This window comes from Jaculus jaculus, chromosome 1, assembly GCF_020740685.1.
Source record: "Jaculus jaculus isolate mJacJac1 chromosome 1, mJacJac1.mat.Y.cur, whole genome shotgun sequence".
Taxonomy (NCBI): domain Eukaryota; kingdom Metazoa; phylum Chordata; class Mammalia; order Rodentia; family Dipodidae; genus Jaculus; species Jaculus jaculus.
Window position 1 is genome coordinate 314,534,910 of NC_059102.1, and position 12,544 is coordinate 314,547,453.

The window sequence follows — 12,544 nt, forward strand, 5'->3', positions numbered from 1 at the left end:
GCCTTCACAGGCACTATGGTGAAAGGGACTTAAGAGAATCAAGCCACCCTCAGCAGGGCTTTAGGGAAAGGGTGGTCATCAGGGAAGCACCAGGTTTGGGGTAGTGTAAGAAGAGGAAGGGAAACTTCAAGGAAGAGACTAAAGACATAAAAGAAACCACAGTAGCAGGAAGTTTCTCATCTTAGTACATCTCTCTGATGTGGCTTAAAAAAAAGTGGCTTTTGTACAAATGCAAGCAAGGAGGTGAGAAGGGGAAAAGGTGTAAGTCAGCAAATGAGCATAAGAAAAACATACGGGGACATCGTGTCATCAGAAAATTGCTAATTTGCCCTAGTGGCCTTTAATCCCAGCCCTCCAAGGCAGAGGTAAGACTGCCATCAGTTCAAGGCCACCCTGTACATAGTGAATTCCAGGTCAGCCTGGGCTAGAGCAAGACCCCACCTAGAAAAACTTAAAAAAAAGAAAAGGAAAGGAAATTGCAAATTAAAACAACATATCAATGCACACCTATTATAGTAGTTAAACTCCAAAACACTGCAAAACCAAATGCTAGAAAGACAGGAGCATGCATTTATTACTGGTGGAGAAGCAAAATGATATAACCATTGTGGAAGACAGATCGACAGTTTCTTAAAAACCAAAACACACTCAGCATATGATCTAACAGCCATGCTCCTTTGTATCTACCCAATGGATCTATAAATTTATGTCCACACAAAAACCTCACACAGATGCCAGGTGCACAAGGTGGTACATGCATCTGGACTTTGTTGGCAGTGAGTGGAAGCCATTCATTCTATCTGTCTCTCTTCCCCATCTCTCTCTGCTTGTAAATAAACAAAAGTATTTTTTAAAATTCTAAACAAACAAACAAAAAAAAAACCTCACATGCTCATAGCAGCTCTGTATATCAACACCCAACTTCAGAAGCAACCAAGAAATGATTCAATAGGTAAATGGATACACAAACTGAACTATCAACTAAACTGTGTCCTCTCAAAATTCAAATACTGAAGCTCTAACCCCCAATACAGTACTAACCAGAGACAAAGCTTGAGAAAATAATTGTGGCAGTTTGATTCAGGTATCCCCCATAAGCTTAGGAGTTCTGAATGCTAGGTTCCCAGTCGATGAAAATTTGGGAATTAATGCTTCCTGGAGGCAGTGTATTTTTGGGGGCGGGCTTATGGATGTTACAGCCAGTTTCCCCATGCCAGCGTTTGGCACACTCTCCTGTTGCTATTGTCCACCTTATGTTGGCCAGGGGGCAATGTCCAACCTCTGCTCTTGCCAAGGTTTTCCCCTGCCATCATGGGGCTGCCCCTCAAGCCCATAAGCCAAAATAAAACTCTTTTTTCCACAAGCTGCGCTTGGTTGGGTGATTTCTACCAGTAATGTGAACCTGACTAAAACAGTAATTAAGGTTAAATTATACCATAATGGTATAGCCATAATCTCACAAGACTGTGATGCTTGCTTCTCTTTCTTTCAGTACCATGTGAGGGCACAGCAAAAAAGGCAGTCATCTGCAAGCCAACAGTCATCATCAAAACCTGAGCATACAGGCATCCAGATCTTGAACTTCCAGCCTTCAGAACCGTGAGAAACGAAATTCTGTGGCTTCAATCATGCTGTCTGGGATGACTGTTATGGCAGCCTGAGCAGACTACGGAACATCCACACCATCTGACACTATTCGAAGCTAAAAAGAAGTCATCAAGCCATAAAAAGATGTGGAGGGACTTTAAATGCACACTGCTAAGTGAAGAAGCCACTTTGAAAAGGCTACATGCTGTATGGTTCCAACTCTACAACATGCAGTAAAATGCAAAACTGTAAGGACTATGAAAAGACAAGTGGTTATGAGATGAAGGAAACTAAGAAAGAGGGAAGGAGGGATGAATAAATGGAATAGAGAAAGTTTAGGGAAAATAAACTATCACACTCTGTAGGATATTGTAATGATGAATATATGTCATTATACATTTCTCAAAATCCTTATATTGGGCTGGAGAGATGGCTCTGCATTTAATGCACTTGCCTGCAAAGCCTAAGGACCCAGGTTCAATTCTCCAGGACCCAGATAAACATGCACAAGGTGGTGCAGACAATTGATGTTCATCTGCAGTGGCTGGAGGCCCTGGAGCACCCATTATCTCTATCTGCTTCTTTCTGTCTCTCAAATAAATGAATGGATAAAGTTTAAAAATATATTTTTTTAATTCTAATATTAAGGTTTACTATTTACTTAGTAATAATTTATCAAGTCAGGAATGGTGGCTCATGCCGATAATCTCAGCCTCCAGTGGCTGAAGTATGAGGACTGAGAGTTCAAGGCCAGCGTGAGTTACATAGTGAGCTCCAGATCAGCTAGGGCTGCATAAAGAGACCCTGTCTCCAAAAATAACAGCAACAACAAAAAGTACCAATACTAGCTCCTCAGCTGTAACACAAGTCACCAATAGAGCAAGCTGTAGGGCGTGGGAAGTACAGCACTTATAGTCACTAACTGCTCAATGATCCTGTAAGGAAAAAACTATACTTTAGAAAAGATCAAATGCTGTAATAAATATAATTCAGGAGGCAGAGGCAAAAAGATTGGTGAGGGCTGGAGAGATGGCTTAGCGGTTAAGCGCTTGCCTGTGAAGCCTAAGGACCCCGGTTCGAGGCTCGGTTCCCCAGGTCCCACGTTAGCCAGATGCACAAGGGGGCGCACGCATCTGGAGTTCGTTTGCAGAGGCTGGAAGCCCTGGCGCGCCCATTCTCTCTCTCTCCCTCTACCTGTCTTTCTCTCTGTGTCTGTCGCTCTCAAATAAATAAATAAATAAATTTAAAAAAAAAAAAAGATTGGTGAAAGTTGAAGGCCACCCTGGAGTCACTGTCAATTAAGGGCTCCTGAGAGAGGGGGAGCAGTAGTGGCTTAGCCACTAACTAGTATACCACCCATGCTTCAGTTAATAATCTCCCCCCCACCATGCAGGCAATCCCAGCTGAAATCAGAGTCACAAAAAAAAAAGACATGAAAAACATACTATTTTAAAACACTAAGTACAGGCTGGAGAGATGGCTTAGTGGTTAAAGCGCTTGCCTGCATAGCCTAAAGAGTCAGGTTCAATCTCCCAGTATCCATGTAAGCCACATGCACAAGATGGCACATGCCCCCCCACCCTCTCAAATAAGTACATAAATATTTATAAAACATCAAGTACATGAGGAAACACCTGAAAATGCAAAAGAGTAACTTCCAAAAATTAAAATCTACCTACTGGACACCGGAGGAACACAACCAAGTATTAAACCAAGAAAAGATTGTTAGCAGTTTGAAAAGGGAAACCTGGAATACAATCACAAAGAGCTTCAGGGAGAGGCAGGATACCTGAGAAATAAGAGTCAGTCAACCAACTTCAAAGAACTGAAAGTTCTGTTCAACACTGTTAAGACTACTACATGTCAGGAAAGTGCAGCCTTGGGCATCAGAGCACAAGATGCAGCAATGCTTTCAAGAAGCACCTCCCAGTTACAGTTTAAGAAACAGCATGAAAATATAATAATCAACTAACTCAAGAAACAAATCACAACTACCCCCAACATAATGAAATAAGACTTGTTAGAACTGGAGCGTTGCAGGGCAAACGCCTTTAATCCCAGCACTTGGGAGGCAGAATAGGAGGAAGATCACTGGGAGTTCAAGGCCAGCCTGAGACTATATAGTGAAGTCCAGGTCAGCCTCTGGTACAGCAAGACCCTATTTTGAACCCCCTGCCCCCCACCCTAAAGAAAACCGAGGTAGCATAAGAAGAATACCAACCTGTAGAAATAATTTAGGGAAGCATTACAGAATAGAGACAACCCTGGTCCTGATCCTGCTTCTGTGCCATCCACAAGCTCTAAACCTCTGAGCACAAATTATCTTGGCCTCCCTTTCCTCCTCAGTAAAATAACAGTACCTCATTAGAGTGTTGTGAAGACAAGATGAAATATTGTGTGTGAAGTGCTTGCCCTGACAAAAATAAAGTACTTAATAAAAGACTAATATATTTGGCTTGGAAAAATTAACTTGGGGAAAAGTCTCAAGTTTTTCCAGAAACAGGAAATCGACTCAGAAGTTCAAATAAACTCCTCATGGATTATAATTTTAGAGACTATCTGCCAATGGAGAATTGAATAAGGATGTTCAGCAAGTAGATTTAAGAGTCCACTTATTCTGAAGTGGAATGTTGATGATTCAAAAGAGAAAAATGCCACTAGGGGGTTGCCCCAAACTCCAAAGTTGGTGAATGATTAGTCTCACTACAGTACCCTTTCAGATACTTGCAGAATCCCCCCCCCCCCGCAATTCATACTGGAACCGAAGAGAATATTAGTGTTACGTACCGTAATAAAAAGGGGAATAAAAGCTTCCTCTAAACACTTGGGTGGCAGTTTCTCGGCTGTCATTCCCAACTACAGTCCATTCCATCTTTCCTGAACACCAAAGCAAGCAAGCAAGCCACCCTTTGCGAGAAGATCCACAGCTGTGTCTGGCCAGCAACCAGGATTGCATCAGTTTGTAAGTGCTAGAGCTGATTGATCAGGCACACGAGGTCGGGTGCTTGTGTGTTTTGCTTCTCTGCCAATATGAACATTAGCCTTAAACCAGTAATGGAAGCGGAAGAGATGGGGGATTTTTTTCCCCCTATTTCATCCACATTCTCTTACCATAGCACGCGCGCGTGGACGTGCACAGATTCCACTGTGATCACCGCCCACACCCCACGGCCGGAGAAAACAGCCTGCGGCCGTTTCCGAGGCCACCGCCGTCCTGTCCCACATTCAGATCACCGGGTGCTTCGCCCCGGGAATAAACCGAAAAACCACGGCAATTCCAATTAAGACCGCACGGTACCCTGGCTGGGGCCTGGACCGGAGCCCGGCGGTTCTGTCGGTCTCTTCAGAGCCAGCACCGATGGGTCTCGCTCCGCAGGGGAAGCTCGTCCACACCTGTCACCGGCAGTGCGCGGAAAAGAGAAGAAACCCAGGGTCACAGCCCGGAGCCACCCTGGTACGTTCACAGATCGCACTCACCCCAATCTTCTTCTGCTCTGAGAGAAAGTCCCGGACTAAAAGGCGACTCCATGGTGCCGACCACACCTGCCGGCTCTCCCGAAACAAGCCCAGTCTGCCAGGGAACTCAGTGAGTAGTATCTGGGACGGCGGCGGCGAGCGGACAAAATACCCCGTAACGCTGAAGGACGGTGGCCGAATGAAGACAATCTATTTCAACAGCACTAGGCTCTTGTGGAAACCAGCCAAGGAAACGTCAGCTAGTCAGCCAAACGGATCTCTGAGTAAATATTTCCTTTTTGAGTTTTCAGCACTTTCTAGTACGCTAGGTTTTTTGTTTTGTTTTGTTTTGTTTTGTTTTCGGGGGAGGGAACACACACACCGCTTTGTTTAAACAAAATTTTATAATAAAAAATGAAACAGAGTAGTTAGTGCCTGGTTAGTCTTAGCATTTTGAAGTAGATAGAGATCTCACAACAGAATGAGACTAAGCCGGGCGTGGTGGTGCACGCCTTTAATCCTGGCACTCGGGAGGCAGAGGTAAGAGGATCACCGTGAGTTCGAGGCCACCCTGAGACTACATAGTGAGTTTCAGGTCAGCCTGGGCTAGTAAGCCAACCTCAAAAAAAATTTTTTTAAGCAGATATGTAAGATAAGATAAGCTCCCCATACTCACACTTATCTCCTAAGGATGAATTTTTAAACCTAGTAATAAAAGTTCTAACAAGGGGCTGGAGGGAGGGCTCAGCGGTTAAGGTGCTTGACTGCGAAGCATAAGGACCTAGGTTCGACTCCCCAGGACCCACGTAAACCAGAATGCACAAGGGGTCGCATGCTTCTGAAAGAGTCCGTTTGCATGACTGGAGGCCCTGGCACGTCTTCTTCTCATTCTCTCTCTCTCAAATAAAAAAAATATTAAAAAAAAAAAGTTCGAATGAGCCTGCCTACCCTTTACCTGCAATAAATTGTCAGTCGTTTTATTACTAAAATTCAAGCTCCGGATTTTATTTAAAAGAAAATCACACTGGTTGGGAATTCCATCTGAAAATACGAATTGAATTTGAGAAATAATTTCGAGAATCCTACTTAGTAATGTTACTCAATTTCAGCAGCCAATATTTGAAAGACGCTGTGGTGAGATAACACGGATCCCTCTAGGACCCAGTGAATCTTTCCCATGGTTAAGAACAAAACAAGAGTTTCCCAGAATCCTCGGGAATCCTCGTGGCTGGATGTTACTACTGATTTCACCATGCAGGAAAACGCTGGGATCAAAGCCAGGTCTTGAAGTTTGCGCACATTAAATCTGATTCTTTCGGTCATCAGAATAATCGATTTTTATTTAAGGTCAAATTTATAACACTCTTATTCTGGGTCAGCTGTACATTTAAAAGTTCACATAAAAATAAAGTCAGTTTGCTCTATCTAACAGAAACCTTCGTCTCTTGAAAGACAATCATGACTGAACTTCAAATGGCTTCAATTCTACCTCCAGAACTCCCTCAAACCTCTGACCTAAGAGTAAGCTGAAGCGGGGCGGGCATGGTGGCTCATGCCTTTAATCCCAGCACTAGGGAGGCAGAGGTTGGAGAATCACCGTGAGTTCGAGGTCACCCTGAGACTACAAGATAAATTCCAGGTCAGCCTGGGCTAGAGCAAGAGCCTACCTAAAAAAGAGTAAATGGAGGCAACAGTGGAGCGCCTGCCATCCAGGTCTTCTTGCTGCAGACCTAAGGAAGGGCTGGGAGAGGGAAAAGGCAGGTGCTAACTCTGCCTGCATAGCCATGCTGTGGTGGAGTTCTATAAGACTGGAGCAGTCTGGGCTGAAGAGATGGCTCAGCAGTTAAGGCACTTTCTGGCAAAGCCTTAAAGACCCAGGTTCGATTCCTCAGTACCTACATAAGCCAGATGCACAAGGTGGAGCATGCGTCTGGACCTACATAAGCCAGATGCACAAGGTGGAGCATGCATCTGGAGTTTATTTGCAGTGGTGGAGGACCTGGTGTGCCCCATTCTTTCTCTCCCACCCCACTGCTTGCAAATAAGTCAAATATTAAAAAAAAAAAAAAGCCAAAGGAAGGGTAGGGCTCCTTACAACGTGCTCCCTCCAGACATAAAATGGCCTGGATATCCATGACCTCATGGTGCCTAACACTACCTACACAAGACCATCATAAGAGGAGGAAAAGATCATGACATCAAAATAAAAGAGAGACTGATTGAGATGGGAAGGGGATATGATGGACAATGGAATTTCAAAGGGGAAAGTGGGGGAGGGGGGATGTTACCATGGGATACTTTTTATAATCATGGAAAATGTTAATAAAAATTGAGAAAAAAAATTAGAGCATTCTGAATCCAAACCTGGCCTCCAAGGTCATTATGAGAATGGATTTGTCAAGATAATAAAACAATGCAATGGGCTGAAGAGATGGTTTAGCAGTTAAGGCGCTTGCCTGCAAAGCCTAAGGACCCAGCTGGCACATAGGGGCCTCAATTTGTACTCTAGGGGTAACTTATAAATGGGTATTAATGAGGAGCATGAATAGTGTATTTACAACTTAGTTAAAATCGCATCACATTAAAATAAATAAATAAATAAAATGCATCACATTAGTACTATCAGATTTTATAATCAAATCAACATTTGAGTATGATATCTTTAGGGCTTAAAGGTTAAAATTCATATTTTGGACTCAGTCTTGGTATTAACCAAGGTTCAGCCATTTGCTAACAAGATAACTTTAGAGAAGTGACAATCTTTCTAGGCTTCAGTCTCACCTGTAAAGGGAGAATAAGGTAATCCACATTAAGTGCTAAGTGATGGGTACATGGGGAGCAACACAGTGCAGTTCTAGAGGGGAAAACCACTACTGGGTAGTGAAGTTTTAGGCTATATAACAAAGATCCTCACGTTATCCCATTTTATATAAGAATGAGTTAAAGCTGATGTAAATGCCTTTACAACTTTCTCAGAAGAACACTGATACCTTTGTGGAAAAAAGCAACAAAGACCTGCTCACTTTCCAGGAGTGACGGCAGAGTGGTTAGCACACACTGGCTTCTATGCGGCACTGTCTCCCCTGTGCCGTAATAATGCTCAGAAATCATTGGGGTGGTTTCAATAAATGTGTAAACCCAACTGTCCTAAATCATCATTCCTAAATTAAAGATTTTAAAATGATTCCTTTTTATTTCTATAAAGAAGAAAAGGATGATCTACCCCTTCCAAAGTAAAGCATTTAAAACTTTCCAGTTAGTGGTAGCATGGACCCAGGAAGAAAATGGCCCTGTTCTAGGTTTCTGAGAGTCTCCTCTAATCTAGACTGACCTCAATATCCTCAGTATTTTTTCAATGTGTGTACGGCTGTGTGTGTGAGGTCACAGGACAATTTTGGGGTATTTGTCCTCTCCTTCCATCTTAAGATGGCTCTCTCCTTTTGCAGCTGTGAGCCTGGCCCTGTGAGCTTCAATTCTCCTGGCTCCACCTCCCATCACTGCAGGCCTGTTGGGATCAGGTTTATGGGCCAATGTGTCCAACTTTAAGTGGGTGCTTGGAAATTGAATTCAGGCTGGCAGGCTTGCAGCTGTGAGCCAACCTCTCAATCTCCTTGAGCTTTTGATTCTACCTCCACCTCCTGGCAGACGCCACTATTGCTGCTAATTTTTTTCTTTACTGGTTTTTCAAGGGTCTTGCTCTAGCCCATGCTGACCTGGAATTAGTCTCAGGGTGGCCTCGAATTCAACTGGATTAAAGACATGCACCACCACACCCAGCTCCTGCTAAGCTTTTACATAAAGAAACCAGGCATGGCACACACCTTTAATTCCAGCACTCAGGAGACAGGAGGATCAAGATTCAAAGCCATGCTCCACTATGTATTAAGTTTGAGGCCAGCCTGGGCTACATGAGACCTTGAATCAAAAAAAGAGGGGTCTGGTGAGATGGCTTAGGGATTAAGGTGCTTGCTGGCAAAGCCAAAGGACCCAGGTTCAATTCCCCAGTACCTATATAAAGCCAGATGCACATGGTGTTGCAAGTATCTGGAATTTGTTTGCAGTGGCTAGAGAACCTGGCACACCCATTATCTCAATCTGTCTGTCTGTCTCTCTCTCAAATAAATAAGAAGGGCTAGAGATGGCTTAGCATTTAAGGCACTTGCCTATGAAGCCTAAGGACCCAGGTTCAATTCCCCAGAACCCACATAAGCCAGATGCACATGGTAGCACATATATCTGGAGTTCATTTGCAGGGGCTGGAGGCCCTGGTACAACCATTCTCTCATACACAAATTATTATTTTTTTAAAAAAAGGAGGGCCTGGGAAGATGGCTAAGGCAGTTCAAGGCACTTACCTAAAAAAGAGTAAATGGAGGCAACAGTGGAGCGCCTGCCATCCAGGTCTTCTTGCTGCAGACCTAAGGAAGGGCTGGGAGAGGGAAAAGGCAGATGCTAACTCTGCCTGCATAGCCATGCTGTGGTGGAGTTCTATACGACTGGAGCAGTCTGGGCTGGAGAGATGGCTCAGCAGTTAAGGCACTTTCTGGCAAAGCCTTAAGGACCCAGGTTCGATTCCTCAGTACCTACAAAAATATCTGATAAGCTGGTCATAGTGGCACATGCCTTTAATTCCAGCACACAGGAAGCATAGGTATGGGGAGTACCATGAGTTTGAAGCCAGCCTGAGACTTTATAGTGAGTTCCAGGTCAGCCTGGGCTAGAATACGACCCTACCTCCAAAAACCAAAAATAAAAAAAATCTACCAAACTGGACATCTACCTATAATCCTAGCACTTGAGAGGTGGAGGCAGGTGGATCATAAATTCAAGGTCATCCTCAATTATATAGCAAGTGAAAGGTCAATCTGGGCTACATAAGACCATGTCTCAAATAAACTATTATTTGTACTTTAAAAAATATACCTACCTGCTGGGCGTGGTGGTGCACGCCTTTAATCTCAGCACTCAGGAGGCAGAGGTAAGTGGATCCCCGTGAGTTTGAGGCCACACTGAGACTACATAGTGAGTTCCAGGTCAGCCTGGACTAGAGTGAGACCCTACCTTGAAATCATATGGGTGTGGTGGCACTCACCTTTAAGTCCAGCACTTGGGAAGCAGAGATAGGATTGCTGTGAGTTCAATGCCACCCTGAGATTACATAGTGAATACCAGGTCAGCCTGGATTAGAGCGGGACCTAAATCAAAAATAAACTATTAAGGGGCTGGAGAGATGGCTTAGCAGTTAAACACTTGCCTGTGAAGCCTATGGACCCTGGTTCAAGGCTTGATTCCACAGGACCCATGTAAGCCAGATGCACAGGGTAGTGCATACATCTGGAGTTCATTTACAGTGGCTGGAGGCCCTGGCATGCCCATTCTTTCCCTCCCCCCCCCTCCTCTTTTTCTTTCTGTCACTCTCAAATAAATAAAAAATATTAATACATTTCTTAACTTTCATTTATCTATTTATTTACTTATTTCAGGAAAGGCAGACAGAGAGAGAGAATGGGCATGCCAGGGCTTCTAGCCACTGCAAAAGAACTCCAGATGCATGTCCACCTTGTGCATCCGGCTTATGTGGGTACTGGAGAATCAAACCTGGGTCCTTAGGGTTCATAGGCAAGCACCTTAACTGCTAAGCCATCTCTCCAGCCCCAATAATACATTTCTTCATGTAGATTACTTCAGGTGGTGTTTCATTTTGTGTGTGGTACATGCACATGTGTGCAGATGTGTGCACCCCGTGTGCTCTGTAGAGTGGAGAAAGTCACTCACCTGTATGTTTCCTTGAGGGGGCAAGCCCCTCCCTATCTCTGCTCTCCACGGGCTGGGGTTATAGGTGTGTGTGACCACAGCCAACTGTTTATATGGTTATGGGATAATCGAAATCAGGTGACTCCAGCCCTCCTGCAAGTGTTCTTACCCACTGGACCATTTCTCTGGCCACAAGCTGCCTCAGTTTTATTAAAATGTCCATATAATTGGGATTTTTAAATAGTACAGGCAAAACCACATTTTAATTTAGTTAATATTTTACTAGGGCAGGCCTTTACATTTCCAAGAAAAATCCAGGGTATTGTATAGGCATTGCCCAAGAATGGAAAGATGCCCTCCAGAAGGCACCTCAGGAAACTTACAACGCACAGCAAACTGAAAGTCACAGGATTCGCAGGCCTCCCTAGGGCTGCATACTGCACAAGCCTCTCCCACAAGCTTAGCTGAGGGCAAGTTTAACAGGGAGCTGCAGGATCACTATTTCACCAGTGGTCTCTGATGCTGGAGTGGGCTTTCTGGGGAGTCACCCATCTCCTTTAAGTAACCTCCAAAACCTCATTCATTTACCAAGCTTGACTTGAGTAAAATTTCTTTGGGCTCCTATTGGTGCTCAGTCTGGGATGAATAAATGTTTGTTTGTTCCTCTTTCCAGAAAAAGTCACACAACATAGGCATAAGTAGCTCTCTTAAGAAAGAAAATTATTGAATAAAATCCTAGTGCCTGGAAAAAAAAGAAAGAAAGAAATTGGGCTGGAGAGATGGCTTAGTGGTTAAGCACTTGCCTCTGAAGCCTAAGGACCCTGGTTCGAGGCTCGATTTCCCAGGACCCATGTTAGCCAGACACACAAGGGGGCGCATGCGTCTGGAGTTCGTTTGCAGTGGCTGGAGGCCCTGGCGCACCCACTCTGCTCTCTCTCTCTCTCTGCCTCTTTATCACTCTGTCTATTGCTCTCAAATAAATAAATAAAAATTTTTGAAAAATTTTTTTTTTTTTTTTGGTTTTTCAAGAGAGTCTTGCTCTAGCCCAAGCTGACCTGGAACTCACTATGGAGTCTCAGGAAGGCCTCGAAGTCACAGCGATCCTCCCACCTCCACCTCCCGAGTGCTGGGATTAAAGGCGTGCACCACCACGCCCGGCTCAGAAATCTTTTTAAAATACAACCAATTAAGTCTCAGAAGTTTCTGAAAACCAACTGTTACCTAGATGTGGTGGTTTGATTCAGGTGTCCCCCATACACTTAGGTGTTCGGAATGCGAGGTTCCCAGCCGATGGAGATTTGGGAATTAACACCTGCTGTAGGTGGCGTATTGTTGGGGCGGGCTTATGGGTGTTGTAGCCAGTTTCCCCTTGCCAGTGTGTGGCACATTCTCCTGTTGCTATTGGTCACTCTGCTCATGCCATCGTTTTCCCTGCCATCATGGAGCTTCCCTTTGAGCCTGTAAGCCAAAATAAACCTCTTTTTTCCCACAAGCTGCTCTTGGTTGGGTGATTTCTACCAGCAATATGACCCTGAATGCAACACTAGGTATTCATATATTTTGAATTTCTAGTTTTTATCTAGTACTATTCACCACAAAATAACTCTTGCGCTCGCTTCGGCAGCACATATACTAAAATTGGAACGATACAGAGAAGATTAGCATGGCCCCTGCGCAAGGATGACACGCAAATTCGTGAAGCGTTCCATATTTAAAAAAAAACAATAATAACTCTTTATTTATTTAT

General features: G+C 44.1%; 1 protein-coding gene and 1 non-coding gene across 2 annotated transcripts in view; one reads left to right on the forward strand and one right to left on the reverse strand.

The window, feature by feature from the left end:
• Atf6 (activating transcription factor 6) overlaps positions 1 to 5,207 on the reverse strand; it is a 238,157-nt gene extending 232,950 nt beyond the window's left edge. The window contains exon 1 of the mRNA XM_045151444.1: positions 5,065 to 5,207. Within this exon, the coding sequence (XP_045007379.1) occupies positions 5,065 to 5,116 (52 nt within the window). The 5' untranslated portion in view covers positions 5,117 to 5,207. The remainder of the gene's footprint in view (positions 1 to 5,064) is intronic.
• A 7,198-nt stretch (positions 5,208 to 12,405) lies between these two features.
• Positions 12,406 to 12,512, forward strand: LOC123458131. The gene has a single exon (XR_006635429.1). It is a non-coding gene; the product is annotated as a U6 spliceosomal RNA (small nuclear RNA).
• The last annotated feature ends 32 nt before the right edge of the window (positions 12,513 to 12,544 follow it).